The 18,870-nt window shown below is 42.2% G+C and overlaps 1 protein-coding gene across 1 annotated transcript in view; it reads right to left on the bottom strand.

Moving 5' to 3' along the window:
- The window catches only part of pacrg (PARK2 co-regulated), a 106,272-nt gene extending 93,429 nt beyond the window's left edge, over positions 1-12,843 (bottom strand). The window contains exon 1 of the mRNA XM_036542981.1: positions 12,653-12,843. Coding sequence (XP_036398874.1) covers positions 12,653-12,748 — 96 coding nt within the window. The 5' untranslated portion in view covers positions 12,749-12,843. The remainder of the gene's footprint in view (positions 1-12,652) is intronic.
- Between the last annotated feature and the right edge of the window lie 6,027 nt (positions 12,844-18,870).

The following is an 18,870-nucleotide window of genomic DNA, read 5'->3' as shown; positions in this document are numbered from 1 at the left end:
TAATAATAATAATGAATTATTACGTTTTTTATTATATTATTACATTATTACTTATTAAGGGGCCATATTCCATTGCTTTTCTGTTCAAATTACAGTCAATTATCTTCTTTATTATTCATATTTTCACCATTGTTTACCTGATTGCAACATCATCACCAATCCAGTTGTGCTATCAAAATATAGTGCTTGCGTCATCTCTGTTTAACCAACTAATGCCAATCTACTTACAATGGCATCACAATGGTGATGTGATTTTATAGTGTGGTGAACACCATCCTTATTACAACTTAACCGTATTCTAAATAGCATAATGATTACATTCTAACCACATTCTAGTCACCATTTTAACCATATTCAAATCTTATTTTAAACACATTCCAACAGTTTTGTTATGTTCTAATCAAAGGCTAATTTAATCACTGCCTATCCACGTTTTAAATCAAAATTTGCCCACACTAATAAAAACATGATATACAATTACAATAATTAAAACATGACTTTAGAAGCGTTTGTACTCGGACCCTGTTTAATTACGACTTACAACTACATTATTATTATTACTCTTGTTGTTGCTGTTGTTCCTCTTATCATTCCATCATGTGCAAAATCACACACGAGCTTGAATAAATAACGACAGCAAACCAAACAGAAGGAAACTGAATCAGAACAGTATCGCGCAGCTGTTTTATCGACAAGGATAAGTAAAGCGCGGAGTTCTAAACATGCATACTCGAGATGCAAGCACACGCGCACAGGCACGATGGAGTAAGAGCTACACCGGCAGATGACAGGGCGGCGGGTTAGCTGCAGGGTACGGTAAGCAGGAAACCCGCATCTGTGCTACTGCTGCTGCTGTTGTTTACTTGGCTTGCACCAGTGCTCTGCTCGCTCTCTCGCTCTCTCTCTTTCTCTCTCTCTCTCTCTCTCACTCTCTCTCCCTCTTTCTCTCTCTGTCTCTCTCTCCAGTCCAACACCACTCTCCCTGTCACACTCTGTTATGCTCCGGCCCCTGCAGTGCACCGACACGAGCGGCCGGCCGAAGCAGGCTTACGGAGGGATGAACCAATGTCGGAGTGACTGAGCAGGTCCTTGTAACAGTGTGTGCGGGGGGGGGGGTGGCGGCGGCGGGGGAAGGTGCTGGTGGCTGGAAGGACAACCGTTATCCCCAGATTCATCTCACCCGCGCCTGTAGCGGAAATCAAAGTGTGAGGCCCTTTGAAAGCGATCCAATATCGACACGGAGCTGATGGGGGTGTTTGGGGAGAGCGGGGCCCAGTTGTTTCACTTCCTTCTTTTCTCCCTCCCTAATCGATTCCTTTCTTCCCTCCCTGTTCGGAATCCGCAGATCGTTACTGTCTGAGCGTCGGCTCGGGGAACAGTGCCCCTGTTTAAGGGAAAGGGGGTAGCTGAGGGAGCACAGGGTACCTGCAGCGTCTCCACGTGTTCTTTTCTCCCTACCGGGTTGTCCCCATTCCGACAACCCGGGAGCACATGCCCTTGTCAGAGGGGACCTGCTCTTTGCCTATCTATGCTAAAGCATGTGTCACAGACAGCTGACACTTTAGATGGCAGCGCAGATACCACCCGTCAACATAAAGTGGAAAAGGAAAATCAATATCTTTGACAAACATTCTGTCATCATGATTCAATATGGTAGACGGTGGCCTTTGTCCATCAATCCATCTCAGAATCTATTGGATCGTCCTACAATAGTGTCAGCCTGACCTCTACAACATGCAAATTAGCATGAAACGACATACAAGTCATGGAAGTCTTTCGAGTATTAATTATCAAATAAGAGCCTTTACACCAAGAGAGAGATGTTTGCCATTGAAACTTTGGTATTTTGAAGTGCTAAAATTTGACTGTTTTGAAATGGTAAAACTTTGGCGTCCCATTGGTAGCAGTGTTCCTGAAGGATGGCAGTTTCTTACAGCATTTTGAGTCAAAGGTATGCCAGGGGCAACAGCACAACACAGCAAGCCAAGCAAAACAATGCTCAGACACAAAGAATACAAAATCTGTCACAGCCACCGTGCTTCACACATTACCTCATTATGCACAAGGCAATGGCTGACCGAGAAGATGCAGGTTTAACAGGAAGAGAGCCACTAGTGACAGGAAGACCACAGCCATTCCTCTCTGACACCTTTTGTCTGCCGCGACGGGCACACCCAACAAAGTTTAAAGATGCGGACGCATATATTCTCACTCACTAGGGTTCCAAATTCTTAATTCTGTTCATGTGATCTCAGTCTAGTTCTGCCACTTGTCATTTTTTGTTTGTTTGGTTTTTTCAAGCGAATAAAATCAAAAGAAAAAAGGAAACCGACTAAAATTCTCTGTAGCGTTCTGCGTGTGACATGTTTTGCGGTGGAGTCAGCAGAACGCTGAACCCCTTCTTGTTATTCCGCTTTTCTGTTCTGTAGCTCCTTTTTAAAGGCCTGCAGTCTCAGTGCATTGTAAGATCCTGTCTGTCACTGAGCACTGAGCTCCTCTTCTCTCAGCATACAGACAGGGATTGTGATCTCTCTCTCTCTCTCTCTCTCTCTCTCTCTCTCTTTTTTTTTAAAACAAACACTTTCCCTTGCACAATCGACAGTATCTAAGCAAACACCCATGTCAATGTTTCTCGTGAAAGCCCAACAGGTTTAAACAGTCATGTTATCTCCTGGGCGGTGAGCATGTTTCGCTTATTGATTTCATTTGTCCGCCTCCCACAATCCACCGCAGAAACAAATGGATATCATCTCCAATCTTATGCTCCTAAGCTGGCTACATCTTAGCTGGGTACAGCCTGTCGACAATCACATCATACTCCCGGCCCTCAATGACGCTGGCTTCTTCAGAGCTCTTCTCTAATTTTTTTTTTTTTTTTTTTTGCTTTTTCTAACAATTTTGTTAAAGCGCTGTCACTCTATGGCCTGAAAGATTACCCATGCCATGCCCACAGGACTTCACTCCTGTTCAGAAAAGAGAAGACCCTGCTTCATCTGTATTATCTTCACCTCCCTGGCAGATGACAATTATAGTTCATTACTACATTATAGTTTAGCATGTGTGTAATGCACACTGAAACTTAACTGCTTTAAAAGGCCCAATCATCCAGACTATCTGTGCTGCTCGGAGACGAGAAAGGAAAAAAATCAATCCACTTCTAAATCTCAATTAAAGTATAATTAACCATCAATTTTTTAAATGTATCCTGTGTGGTATTTCTCATCATTACTATCATTGGAATTGACGTTGAAGAGCCTTTATTTTGCCCATTAAGCAACAAAATGAGCTTGTTTGAAATTCTTCTGTGGTTACCTGACCAACTTTGTAGCAATCGAAGACCATACAAAATTCAAAACGCATTTTACATGAGGTAGAGAGAGGCGATGTTGAAGGCGTTACTGTCCATTTCTGCTTAAAACTTCAGAAATAACTTCCAGAACAAAAAAGCCACCTAAACACTGTTTACTGAGATACTCAGATAAGGAACTCGGGCAGTCAACCATAGCTTTCTTCCTTAAACAGGGAAATGTTGCCTGCTCATACTGCAATAGCAATTGGAGAGTGCTGTGCTCCTTGGAGAATTTTTCTGCACTGGCATTAGCATGTCAAATAAAGCTCAAGGTAAATGAACAGCATGAAGCAACATGAGTCATTCGCACATTTGGATTAGATTATTCAGATCTGAAATAACTGTGTGTTCTCCCATCATTACTCCCTTTTCTTTGTGCCTGGCATCCAGAGACATTTTCTCTGTGCCACTGCAGAGTTAGAGCGTCTCGAGCTGCAGGGGGTTGAGTCAGCAGGGCGAGGCATTCTGTCGATGATTGACAGCCGTCACAGTTACACAGTCTCGGCTTGGAGGCCCTGAAAAAACAGCGCTCACCATGATTACTACTCTACAGAATGATTAACTCGATGGAAGGAAGGCAGTTCTTTCGAGCTAGCTAATTAAAATTCAAACAGGTCTTCAATAGGTACAACAAAGCGGGTCTTACAATTATATGGTTTTGCATTAGCAAACACAATACCCTTGGCCAATGTTTCATAAGGTCATTATTGAATGTTACGGCAAACATGTCCTGGAGAAATTATTGTATTACCTACTGCGGCTTCCAGACAGCCTTTGTGCTACAGAGAAAAAGGTCACAGTGATTGCAGCAATCACAGACTTCAGAAGCCAAGCTATCTATTAATCTTCTGAAAGCCTAGTTCATGTGCAAGAAGCATTGGTGATTAACTACAGCACAGTAGCTGAGCAGCAAGAAAACTAAAACAGTCAAACAGCACAGAACAATTCTGCCTAAAAAAGAGAATGTGTGTGTGTGTGTGTGAATGCGTGTATACATGTCTGCGGGTGTCTGTGTGTGTGTGCATGTAAATGAATGCATGCCACGCATGCCAGTTATCCAAGGTTTCCTTTTTAAAGCCAGCTTCTTGTGGCGGAGAGGGTGTTAATATGCTTGGATAGCCTTTTCAGTCCAACTGCGTCCAGTCTAGGACCTTCAGCCCTAATGATTGATCAGCAACCCGTAAGTGTTAAGATGCAGGCCTCCATGAACAGACTGCCGATAACATGTTACTTGCTATGACCCTGCTCCCCGTCAGACATGACAGGCAGTTACCAGAATGGATTACCCCAGGTTTCAAGTGTTAATAAGCAGAGGTTGAGGGAGAAGAAGTAGAAGAAAAAGAAGAAAAAAAAAAGCATTAAACTGCACGATGTCATTTCCTGGTAGCGGCCGTCACTTGAGCGGTTCAGGAGCCGTCAGCGGCGCGGCAGGATGATAGATGGGGTCGAGCAGCAGATAGGGCCCAGAGTGAGGAGCGTGACATCCGCCGGGCACGCTCCGCTTCCTGCTCCCGCACTCCCGCTGCATGCTGGGATATTTATTTATCACGCAGAGTAAATTATGAGTTTCCCTGTCAGGGAAATGTGTCTGGTGCGACGGCATATAGAGAGGGGGGGGAGAGAGAGCGGGAGAGAGGGAAAGACACCTGCTTAAGAGAATAATGATGATATAGGGGGGAATATGAAGAGGGATGAGAGATGGAGGTCACACCGGTGGCGCCAAGTTTCCATCTCTTTCCCTGGAGTAACGGGCGAGTCTCCCAGCATGCTCGGCTCAGCCCTAATCCCAGTGGCGATATGGCAAATGAGGTCTGCCGTGCAGTGTGTATCGGCACTCGCCCCTACAATCTGCAAGCTGATGCTGTACCAAAGGTCAAGAGAACACATGTAACTGAAAGAAGTGAGCCAGTTTTTTCCTCTTTTTTTTTTTTTAGATAAACTGATTTTCAGGTGGAATTCACTCAGTGATGCGCATTATTCAGAGCAAGTGAGAGCTTGTGAGGGGATGAGACAGAGAAAAGAGAGGGAGGAAAACGTTTTCTCAGCCTCCCACCCCCTTAACACGAGACTCGTAATTTCATTCGAATGCGGCGGTTGGCAGACGCTCCTGCGTGACACGCAGCCCGGGCAGATCTGCTTGCATGATGACTCTCTCCATGACAGAGGGCGTGAAATGGAGGGCCCCACAGCATCCGTGTTAACAGGGGCTGACGGTGACGCAGCGCCAATCACTTTCATTTCCGTTCCATTAAATGGGGGGTGTCAGCGACTGAGAATGAGCCATCCGTCTACTGGCATTTCAGCCGAGGCTCATTTGCTAGCCCTGTGGACACTGCAGTCCACAAAATTAATACACTTTTATATTAGGATACCGGGAGAGAAGCTCATTTAATGACCGGGGCTTTACAGCTGAAGTTCAACAATAATAACAGCAATATATACTGAATTCTGTGTGAAAGGGACAGGTATATTGCCTGCCAACTAAAAAGTATTTATTTTTTCATTCAGAGCCAGAATAAAATATTTTCTTCAGTCATTGCAACATTGCTTGTTGAGTAAATTATTTTTCTTTGGTGTGTTCTGCACCCTGTATTAGGGAGTCGGGAGGCATAATGATTAAATTGACAAAGTTTTTTTGTTCACAAAGCAAACTTAAACCACCAACAAAAAATGTAACGAAAACACCTTGTTTATGTTTTTTCTTTTTATTCCTCCAATCCTTTGATATCCCTGATGGCCTACAAAAAGCCACTCTCAAAAGAAAGGTAGCCATTCGTTTCAAGCGTCAGGTGACAACCTACACCCGGGAATATAAAACCACTTTTTGGAACACCAGGATGAATCAAAGCAAGGGAGAGAGTGGGGCCCAGTATTGATTCAGTTTCTATGGCCACAAATACTTTACAGCATAATAAGCCGTCACTTCAAACCCGTTCCTGTTAAGGCTCCAATGGCCTTGCTGTTATCTACAAATCACAGCACTCCGCACTGGGTGAGGCAATACATTGGCAACCACAGGGAACAGAACAGAAACAACATCACCCCCCCAAAAAAAATGCAGTCGTTCCATTAAAGATTTAAGGTGTGAGGGATACTGATTCACCCCAGCCATCGACGGCAAGTATGACGGGGTGACCAAAGCTGAATATTTAAGGGCTGTAGATTTCCTTTTTGATCCCGCCCCTCCAGAGAGCTTCTAATGACCTTCAGAGCAGGGCGAAGCCGACGACCACTCTGGTCTCTCCTCAAACCGAGCGGCGCAGCAGCAAGCGGGCTATTTCCTGCCGCTAACATTATCACAATGATTACTGTGCACACTTCAGCTTTTCATTTGGTATGTCAGCGTGGCGCCAGCACATTTCACCCAGATTTTTTTTTTTTTTGGCTTTGGCGGAGGTGTGTATGTGTCACAATCTAACGCGCAGATGAGGAATTTTAAGCACGCTGAAATGTGCGAGCGCTCGGATCTCTTTGAAGGGGGTTGATTACCGGGGGTAATGGGAAAACGTTCCGTGGGTGTGAGAAAAAAAAAAAAAACATTTATGCTGCTGTTGTGCGCCACATGTCCCTTTTCCCATGTATGGGCTTTGGCTTCAGCCAGCCTTCACCATTTAGCACTTCAGCCAATACGCACTGCACCACCGGTGCTCATTTGCTTTCCCTCGGCTTTCGGAAGTTAATATTCCTAAAAGGCTGCTAAGAGCGCTCTAAGATCTAAGACACACCAACGCTATTCTTTCAGACGTGATGATTGTGAAGGAGTTCTGAAAGAAAACTGGGCCAGTGAGCTGTACCCATCTTGTTAAGTTTCATTAAATCAAATTTATTTGCCATGGGCGTAAGGAACTACTGTCCACAATCTTAAGGAGGAGTTAGGACGAGTTTTTGTTGCAACTATAATTATAGTATTCATGAACAACTACAATGATAAACATTAGCTGTTTATATTTTACAAACTCTCAAGGGCATCCTAATATCATTTATATTTATTCACAAAAACAACAAACCAAAAAAAATCACATTTAGGTTGCACGCAGTGTATATCATAGTGCCCAATGGGGTATCAACAAAGAGATGTAACAACTGGATTAAACAAACAAATACAATACAAAAGGTGCACTGAAGCACTACAGAGTGAGATTCAGATTGTGATGCTGAAATGAGCATGTTGAGAGGCTGACATCCAGTCATATCACACCATACGACATACGAGAAGGGAGATTTACTATATAGGGGCAAACAACATGAACTTAAGTTTTTGGTTGTGTCCCTTTTTTAAACAGGGTTGGAAAAGCAGAGACAGCAGAAATGCACAATAGTGAATAAAATAGAGCACTTTGCAAAATTTTGAAAAAAATAATTATAACATTTCCTCCTAAAAAAGAGCTATTTTCAACAGGTATTTCACACCTAAAGCTGCAATTCCAGAGATGAAAAGCATGCTGCTGTCACTAAAAAGGGGGGATTGAAAATAATTGCTCAGGAAGTGCCTGCTAAGCTACAAAGGAAGCAAAAGAAATAGGATATTGCTCATGGTCTATTACAGTACGAGTGCAGAAAAGACAAAGAGTGCAGGAGAATGCATGCTGTGGAGACGATGACAAGCTTTGTAGTCTAGCCAGCTCGGCTTCCCCCTTCCACATATTAAAAAAAAACGTGAAAAATAAATCTGCCCTGAGTAACGTGTGCCTTCTAAAGCGGGCTTGTTTATTATGTATGAATCAGCTTCCTGTAGCCTTACTGTACTCTCCCACTCACTCGAGGAGCTCCTTTCTCACAACAATGAATGAGAAACAATACTCTGAATAACTGGCTATGGGTGTCTTCCTGCTGTTAAATCTGATGTCACTCAAATAACTTTTTTTTTTTTTTTTTTGATACAGTATGGCAGATATTTATGCTGCTCCTCAATCGGGAAAAGAGCAAAAAGAAGAGCCGCTGTGATATGTGAGGGTAATGCATTCCATTCAATGCACGACAGTCATTCTTTCGAAATAATAAGACCACGATTAAACCCTCCCTTCTCTGCTGCACTCTATCATTGCTGAGGTGACTGAAATCAGGGATATGAATATGCTGTGGGGAGCTTTTCTCAGGCGTTTGTCTGGGATATTTGTGATTATAATCCATGCAGCCTTTGCCGCAGATGAATAAAGATGGGCTCCGGAGCCACACTTCATTTTTATCAGCTGTGTACACTTCTCACCTCAGCTGCTCCACTGACTGTTTACCGACCAAGCTGAACGCGGAAACGCAGCATGTTGCTTTTTGCTATGAATGCGATTCACAGCAATGCTGTTTTTTTCCCCCTCCAAAAGGCTTTACTCTTCTTGGTTTCACTGAATATCACATACAGTAGTTTGCAGAGTTTGGTTTCGGATTTTGGTGTTGGACACCATTTGTCACTCCAAAGAAAATCAAATAACACTATCAGTTGTACATGACTGCAAAATTCTCTGTAATGACATACAGTAGACCAAAGTGGTTACGGCAAAGCATTGTGCAGGTTCTGTGTATGTGATATCTACCTTGAGTCATAAAGACTTTCTGCCTCTGCAACCCCTCCCCAGACACGTAAACATGCTCACATATACTCACAGACAGTAGAATCCTGTCTTACCCAAGCACCTTTCAAAAAGACACACAGTGGCACCCCACTGTCTAGGCACACTCTACCTAGCACCAATACACAGTTCTACCTGCCATGTATACAGAGACACAGAGAGCCACACAGTATAACCTGACAACCAGACATACAAACCCTCCCTCTCAGTGACACAGTACTATCTCTACTTAACAATTATACAAGCTACAGTATGTAGGAAAATATCATATGGAAGGGTGGGTTGGGTTTTTGCTGTATAGTACAGGTAAACCTTGTAGGTATGTACAGTAAGGGCTTATAAAATGAGCATTCATAGTGTGTGTTAATTAGAATAGGAAGGCCATGAAAAATGCAACTGGGTAGGCATAGGTAAATTAGGTAACCATAGTAGACCAGTACCTCATGGGGTAGGCAAAGTATGGTAATACCTCATAAGGGATTTTGTGCTTCTTGAAGCTAGGTAGCTTTTTATTAATACAGCTAAACATAGCTAGTATTTTATAAGCACTGTAAACAGCTTGGATGTTTAGCTTGTAATGACTTAAGCATATGACATTTCCTAGCTAGCCTGCCTGCTAAAGTGCAATATAACATGCAATAATTACAGCAGCATTTTTTGTCAGTGGGGCCTCTTGTTCATATGCAGTTTACAGAATACAAACATTTCACCAGTGGCCATTAGTATAAACTACAGAAATCAATGACTTTTCAATATTCAGTTCACTATGGCTCCAAAAAGAAAAACATTATCACTATCACTACACAATCACAGCTGAAGGAGAAGCCTTGAACATCTTCGTTCAGCAGTGGTGGCCCACAGGCCTGTAGCCCCACAGTCACACAGCTCTTTGACAGTCGGACGCTGTGTGCTTTTATCAGGCAGCCACAGTGATTGGCATTGTGTGATTCAGGAAGACTTAGCCCTAGTGCTTTCCATCTGAAGCTTACTGGCTAAGACCATTGATTTTTGATAGTTGAACAGTTATCTGAGATCCAGCACAGCCAGGGATTGAGCACACATTACATTCTTGACACCTGTTTGGCTTGAATGTGTGATTCACAGACATAGGCGAGTGAGGGAGAGCCTCAAGGATGAAATCTATAGTGTACAGTATGTGGTGGAGAGGATGTGCATAACAGTGCTGTGCCTTTCTCTGTCAAACCTACAAAATAGAAGAAAAATAAAAAAGAAGAAGAAGAAGAATCAGTAGTTCACATGCATTCAAATGCAAATGAATCAGAGAATGTTTAGGTCATCATAATAATGCTTTGATGGTAAATGGCTGAGGGCAATGAAAACTGAAAGGCGAAACACCTTCACAATAATTTCAGAAACAGGCCTGAGAATGTGATTATGATTGACATGGGCATCAGTATTCTGATCTAATGCAACCCCTAAATATCTACTGTAATTACCTTTTACCTGCTCCATTAAAACCCAAGCTGTAAACTGGGCTGCAGAAAGTACAGTTTCAAATGTTCAGCTGTAAGCACTGAACAGTTAGTCACCATGGACAAGGGAGCAAGCTAAAGAATAAAGGAGCATAATGACTGGAACGGTGGGAAACCACATTTCTAGATCAGCTCTCTTATGTATCATTACAAAATGAAAAAATGAGGACAAGGAGTCTTTGGTCATTTATATAATACTGCAACTTCAGTGAACCTTCCCACCCATCAGAGCAGGGTGTGTTTGACCAGATCTATAACACCTGCCAATAAGGACTGTGAAACTTTTCTCTTCTCTTACATGAGGAGTAAGGGAGTTTGTCTGCCTTGTGAAATCACTCATACTTTAATAGGGCATAAACACTTCAGCTCTGTGGAGACAGCATTTGGCTGGGCCTTGTTTCTAAAATGCGTGAAAAGGAAAGGATAGCTGGTGCAAGGTGGGTCTGAGCTGGACAGGGCCTGTAATAACTGCTATTAGATTTGTGGAAAAGTTTAAGGGGGTGGATAAATAAATAAATGACAGTCTTTGAAGGCTGTTTAGAGAATGTCAGAAAGGTTTGGCTCCCCCACACATCTGAAGTGACCTCTATGAAAGCTGTCCTCCATACAATGTTCTACCTGTCAGTACATTCACTATTGATGGAGGTGGACACACACACACACACATACTCTTTCTCTTTCTCATACATTCACAATCACACACGTATGCTCTTTCCCCCTATGCCTCTCACACACACACACACACACACAAACATCACTCTCTCACACGCATATATATATATATATATATATATATGCTCTTTCTCTACTCACCCCCCCTCACACACACACACTCACACGCATATACACACAAGCACACACACACATACACATACACACACACACTGCCTGATGACAGCCAAAAGAAGCCTTTCTATTGGCAGGGGGATCTGGTTCACGCTGACTGACTGACAGCCTGCCATTTCCCCTTCTTTCTCTTCTCATTCTTTAGTTCCCTTTCTTTCTTCAAGGAGCAATTTTCCAGGCTACTGAATAATCATTTCTTGCCATTTGCATCTCCTTTCTTTACATGCCCCTGCCTCTACCACACGCATAATGTCAGAGCAAGCAGAGCGAGAGAGAGAATGATTTCAGGCTGTTGGGAAGAGGCCTCCCCACCCTCCATTCTCCCATTTATGCTACCCACTGTTACCTGATGGAGTCGAGCAGGGGGTACACGAGTGTGCATTACAGAGCAGCCCAATACACAGCTCAATCACCCAGCTGTCCTTTTGGCCCCGCTTTAGTGAGAGGATTTAAAAAATGATGCCATTAGACATGGCATTGCTATACACAAGATACGCAATATTATAAAGCAAAGTAAACGAAAAATGGCGTGTAAATGATATAGCTTAAATGTGAAAACAAAACGTAAACAGTAAGGGAAAGATGAAAAGAATTTTACTTTGCATTACAACTATTTTTTATCCAGATCTATTTTGTATGGCCATAGCTTTATCTCTTTTTTTTTCAGGCTGAGTTTCATTTATTAAATGTCGAGTTATTAATGTCGCCTGTCTGTCTCTGGCGGATGAAGTGTCTTGCATTTGATTATTATGACTCGACCTGGTAAAACTTGTTAACGACGACGATAGCCAATGGTAACCTAAGCTGTTACCTTAAGGTCAGTCTGGCAGCTGTGTTTCGCAGGTCAAAACAACCCAAACAGGCACTTCTGCAAAAGATTATTACATTGACAGGGGGCTGAAATTTTAATTTATATGTGTACGACGAGTCTGACGTCGTGTTACACAATTTAGCTGGCCTGATTAGCTAGCTACGCACGACATTCTGTCTTCCAAATAGAGAACGGAGTTATTTTGTTCAGTAATGTCTGCCAACAGTGTTGCAACTTACTTTGTTTAGACAAGGTTCATGTGAAGCAAAGGCCACCTACCAAGCCAGGTGTTTCAAGCAAGTGTATCTTATAAACAGTCAACGGTTCCGTCTGCAATTGTGTCTTCGATTTGGAAAGCTTCATGAGACGGATTCACATTATTACGCCCGCCAGGGGAAGCGAGTTAGAATGGATGTTAACAATTCAAAAACAATTCATGTCACCCCATGCATTGCAATTCAAAAAGATCAGAATCCGCCACATAACCAATACAGTGCAACATCAGAACACAAAAAATATTGATCAAAAGCAATTCAAACGCCACAGTCACTTTCAGTCAGATTTCCAAGCAGTTTCGCAAATAACTTACCACAGAGTTCTTCATGGTCGACTTAACTGTAAAGCCTTCGGTTTTTAGTTCACCCTTGTCCCTGGCTGTTTGTAAAGTTCTCATTTTTGCGCTCATGGAACAGACAAGACCAATACAAAGTACAAAAAGTTATATATACACTTAGCTATCCTACGTAGCAAGCTATCATGGGTATTCGCACCGCAACATTACCGTGCCTGTGTTAGGTTACCAAGGATGTACTTTGAAGACGCGTTCTGGTTGCTATGCGGACAACGCAGAGGACGTTTCGTTGCTATAGAAACAACACATTTGCGCTTCATTGATGACATGCATTGGGCCGAAATCGACATCCTGTTGGAAGTGAAGAAGAATGAAAAAGTTAGTAATATTGACATTTAAATTAGTTTTTAAACATGTATGCTGTCCTAGCCCCTCCAAATTATGCTGGCAAAATGAGTGCTAGGGCATTATGTTCAGTGATAGAGCTATCTGGCTAACTTGCTTAGTTAACTCAGTTGCTTAAATTTTTTGCGTCTAATTCTATGAATCTAACTTTGACTCCATTTTTTATGAACAACAACAATGCTTGCCGTTACATGCAAATATCTAAATAGTTACGTGCTCTGAGATTTAATAGATCTATCAGTATGAAATTTAATGATGTAAAGTGGATTCTAAAAACGAAGCTGGAACCTAATAGCTTTATGCACTTGTCCATACGGTGCATTTAAATGATTGTGTATTCGAACGTGTTGCCATAGAAACCATTGTGTTTAAAACGGGACCAGCTGCTGCCATGTAAAGAGATTTTCCATGATGATGATGATTTCCATGATTTATAGACAGTCCACTGAATTCAGCTGCTTTACGATCTCGGAAACAGTCCCATGCTACATTGCTTTGGGCAATTTCTGTTCATTCAAACTCCTATCTTTTGTTCCTTTAAAGGAAGAGATAGAAATACCAGTAGGTGACATCTGCAAACTTGTTTTTTTATGTTATAAAGGTACTGAAACAAATAGAGTCTTAAAGTATTATAGATCAATCTAACATTTTATTTTCTTTTTTACTATATTTCACCATATATTGGCACAGAACAGTCATGGTATATTTCTTGATCAGAAACCTCAACCAAACCGTTCTAAAACATAAATCTACAACTATCGTATCGTACGCATAATACATGCAATCATAACATAACATAACATAACATAACATAACATAACTATCTGTGCATCACACTAGGATGCGCATAGAGCGTAATACCTACCCACAAGAATAACATTAACAATCTATCATAGTGTTGGCATGGTGCAAAGTAATGGAACATGACAGCAGTGTTACTCTTAATACGTACATGCTTATAGTAAGGACAACATCACAGTATGTTTACATTTGATGAATCCAAATTCGCTTGACATTGCAGCTGTTATCACAATTTATCTATTTCAAAAGGCCAACATCTGTAAATGTGTTGCATATGATTTATGGATGTGTGCCTACCCTGTCAAAAACATGTCAATAGCAATGCAATGTGAATGCAACCCGAAACCGATTAGCCAAAATGAGATTCCAAATTACCAGGGCCTCGATATCATCTCTTCCACCCTCCTCACAATTAGGTAATGGTATTCACGCATCATTCTCTCATGCTTCCACATTCCTTCCTGTGGTGGTTTTCATTAGCGTCTATATTCTGCATAGTAACATTCTTAAAGCGGGCCACAGTTCAATGGTATTCTGCACAAGGCAGAAGCAACACAGAGACTGTGCTATTCCGTTGCCCGCAATGAATGTTAAAATACAGGCAATAATTATGGCCAGTCTCAGACCGGGGGCCTGAATCCTCAGAGCAGGCTGAAATGCCTCAGTATTGAATCATTCCGATTTAGGGATGTGGCACTTTTAATCTCAAATGTCCTTTTACCTCTGGGACTTTCTCTGACACAGAGCTACTGTTATTAATCTTCAGAGTGCAGGCAATTTCTCTAAAAGCCCCTATTTGTTTTTTATAGCTCCGTTGAGAGGGGGTGGAGGTGGAGGACGGGGCACTGTAAACTAGGCAAACAAGGAAGGCAAGTTATGCGCCTGTCAGTGCTGTTCACTCTCTCTGCTCTTTCTCCTGAGGATTTAAGAAGAGCGAAAAGGGCTGAAAGGGAACAGAAAGGTTAGCTGATGAGTCAAGCTCAGTTGAATCATTGTCCTCACCAGCACACTTATGATTATTGGAAATTATTTTTTGTGATCTGGGATGTTGTCAGTCGGAAAAATGGACGATTTCAGGTCAACCACTGTGGTTTGCAGTGGTTTCTTGTCATCAGCATTATGAACACATACACCCCCCCCCATACCCCATCCCCCAACAATCCCACTCACCCAGGAACTTCAGAAAGGTGTTTCATAGACATTTCACAGATGTTTCAGGCTCAAGCACAGGAATCAGTTCCAAGGTTCTTTTTTTATTTTTCCTGTCACTAACGAGATTGTTTGCATTTGATTCAGATTTCTCTGAAAAAGTGCACACATACAGCAGATACATACACATGCATACACACACACACACACACACACACACACAAAGACAAGAACACCATTATTATAGCCTGTATTAACAGCCCTTATCCCTGCCCACAGTCATCTAGTCACATCTCCTCAAGTTCAAAACTCATTTGCCAGGCTACCTCTCTCCCAGTGGTATTCATCATGACAAACGCAGCAGTCATGACATCATTAAAATAGAATATATTAGAAAAATAGCTTAGCATATTCTCTTCCATTTGCGGCAGAAGACGAGAAGAAACTTTGGCATCTACCAATTCACCAGCAAAGTTATGATGCTCAAAATCTGTTTCAAGGTTTTTCTCAGGGGTACAGTACTACAAAAGTTATTCAGTGAGAGCCAAGAATTAAGCAGTGAATGTCAAAGGACATCACATAGTGCTTTTGTACGTTGCTCCTTTATGCCACAAGATCAGTGTTGTCTACTCCACCAGAAAATAACAAGCTTTCTGCTCATGACTATGTTTGATTACGCGTGCGTGCGTGTCTGTGCGCGTTCATACATGTGTTTTTACCATCTCCGATCCAGTAATAAAAGCCAGTCGTTTGGAGCAACATCCTGAAACCCAGCACATTAATATATTTACAGGGGACAGAGGAATAGTATACGAAATGGCCATCATCAGTCATGAGGGGAGCGTGTGTGCTGCCTTACATACTATGCAGTTATGTCTACATCCATAGATGTTAAAGTGAAAAGGACGGGGAAGAGATTGGGGGATTGGCAACAGCATCTTCTCACTAATGCTTCTGTTAATTTAGGAGAGGGCATGGCTATGTGCCACCTCTCCAAAAACCCCCATTATCAGTGACTCAGCTCCAAGCACTCTCCAATAAGAGCAGAAAGGTCTGGACAGTTAGGCAGACATGCAGGAATCAAAGTATAGCAGTTCTCATGAAGTGCAGGGAGAAAAGTCCATCACATCTCCTGAGGATCACTTGATATCGTCATAACGCGGTTGATATAACCGCTGTGCGACTGCCACAGACAAATGGCAGCCTGTCCTCTTGTGCTCATGGGTACACGATATGGGCACAGAATTGTAGAACTCTCCCCTGAAAGCCACAACATATTGATTGCTATGAATAATATAAGGAGCTTTGATCCAAGTCTGTGTTTGGAAAGGGGTCTGCTTCTTGAGGGGTATTGTTGTTTTTTTTTTTTTTTTTCACAAAAGAAGCGGATAACATCCTCACTGGACTGTGACGGTGGTCACATCAATACCGCTTAAAAAAAAGTTTTTTTGTTGTGGGGGGTTTGTTTCTGGCTTATTCTCTTTTTTTGTTTTATTCAAACACTCTAAATTTGACAAAAAAGATACAATTCGCTGCTTCTACCGGCTCTGCCCATTCCACCAAACAAAAAAGAACACTCCACCAGAGCATATCAACTAAGGATAATCACACACAAAGAAGGCCTTTAACTTTAATCAGTCTAATCCTATCAGAAAGGAAAGCAAATTTGCTGGGACATTGTGCGTTCTGCTTTTGAAAATGTATCCTTCAAAGCCTCATCCTTGGTGAGCTTTATTTTATTTCCTTCTGCTGATATTTCCACGGCCTTTGCTCTCCTTGCTTCCTCCACCTCACACTATCTCCAGGACCTCTTCCTAACCTATGGTGTCATGGTAAGTTCACAAGGTTACCGTCTCTACTCTTTCAAAGTTAATGCCACACAGGCTCAACCTTGTGAAAATTCTTCTGTCTGCTCCTGGGAAATACACTCAGGGTGCCGTGCTCTGTCAGCTTAGCTCTTCCCCTGGCAGTGGGGTGTACAGACACACAGAGACACACACACACACGCGCACAAACACACACACACACACACACACACACACACACACACACACACACACACACACACACACAGGTGTGCACACAAGTGCCCATGCACACACATACAGTATAGTGTCAAATACCGTCTGCTGTGTAAATACAATTTAATCTCACTTGAGCAAAGCGGCAATCTCCTTGCACACTGACAGCTGCTGGATTCTTTCGCATGAAAGACACAAATAAAAGGAGACAGTCAGGGGTATATAAAGCAAATCTTTCAGAGTAAAATCAGACGAGGCTCAACCATCAAAGGGACGTGCAGGAGAGTACTAAAAACGTCGCATTTTTTCCTTTTCCTTCACCTCACTTCTGTGACTTTTTCACTGTGGGCGGGAGACACATCTCAGCAAGCTCCTCTCCTGATTTGCCCGACACCTTGCAATCATTAATTGCCCTGGTAGCAAGGCAGATTGGTATGTACTGGCGGTGGTGGGAACAGATGGTGTTTAAGTAAAATATTATTAACACCTCCGTATGTGGAAATGTTGATCTTGAGTCCTGGTGCCCAGGTGAACGCTGATTTCCATAATGGCATCAAAGCAGTTACACAAATTGGACGTGTTTCCTTTGGCTTAGGCTTCCATGTCTTATCCCCAGCCCCACCCCTTTGTTAATTCTTTCATCACTCTCAATAAGCATTCACGTTGAGTAGGCCAGTTTTGTGGTGCTTTTCTTTATTCAGTATCATTTTTCTGCCTTGCAGCAGGCCAGCATGGACGATAAAGATGCTTACCAACAGGTGATTATCAGGTTTGCTCTCTTGGACAATGAAAAAAAGGGGACCACTTTGAAATAGTGGGGGTACTACCCAGGACCCAGAAGGTTATAGGTTTGAATCCTAGCTGAAACACCTCACAGGGAGGTATTTCATCTCAAAATCTCTGTGAGAAGTCTGTCTGTGTAATCAGAATGCGTAAGACTGGATGCACAGTGAGTTATCCTGGAAAAGGGTATCAAATAAATAAGCCGTGCATATAAATAATGTAACACAATTCCCCATTCTCTTCCATCATTTCTCCCAGGGAGGTGCTGAGTGGTGAGATGGGCTTTGGGAATTGCCACTAAAACCCTGTTTACAGTGCTGTTCATTAACATGTAATGCTGTATGCTATTTCATCATTACATCCAAAGCTTTGAAATAGCCACACTAAAGACCACTGATAAGCTGTTTCCCATTTAATAATCACAGAAGTACCTGACAAGGGTGAAAAGTAGACTTCTTAGTTCTAATGCATTATTGTGAAGCTAGCCCATCCCATGTTTCATCCCTGTAAACAGAATGGCTAATTTGCACGTTTGTGTGAATTGTTAAGACCTGCTTTAGACCCAAGACTCTAAGCAACTCCAAAGACCAATTGGTAGTTTGTGGGTTTTTTAATTAACAAGAAAAAAAATAAACATAGCACAAAGGAAGATGAAAAAATATCCTATCAAAATACTATTCAACACTAATAAGGAGCCAAACATTTGGGAATAACGTAAACAGAACCTTTCAGGGATGAAAACACAAAGCAACATGAGAAAAACAGCCATCACTTTATATCTTGAGACAATATAAATTAGTATGTACGGGCTAAACCAGAGAAATTGGGTTCAACCTTTAAGTGAAGCAATTATGAGGTCCCCTTATTCTCGCTTGGATTTTGTTCAAAATTATTTAACCTATCAGTGGGGGTGCTACCTGGAAATAGGAACCCGCTGCTCCTGAGGGAGTGACCCTTTGGGTTCCACCTTCATAGTGCTCCATGTCTTAGAGCCCTATAATGACTGCATTACCACACGGTCTACAGCGTGACAGCAGTTTGTCAGATTTTTTTTTTCCTCTACTCAAAGCATCCTTT

The sequence above is a fragment of the Megalops cyprinoides genome, chromosome 12, assembly GCF_013368585.1.
Source record: "Megalops cyprinoides isolate fMegCyp1 chromosome 12, fMegCyp1.pri, whole genome shotgun sequence".
Taxonomy (NCBI): Eukaryota; Metazoa; Chordata; class Actinopteri; order Elopiformes; family Megalopidae; genus Megalops; species Megalops cyprinoides.
The sequence above is the reverse complement of the archived record's forward strand: the minus strand, read 5'-3'. Positions and strand labels throughout refer to the sequence as shown.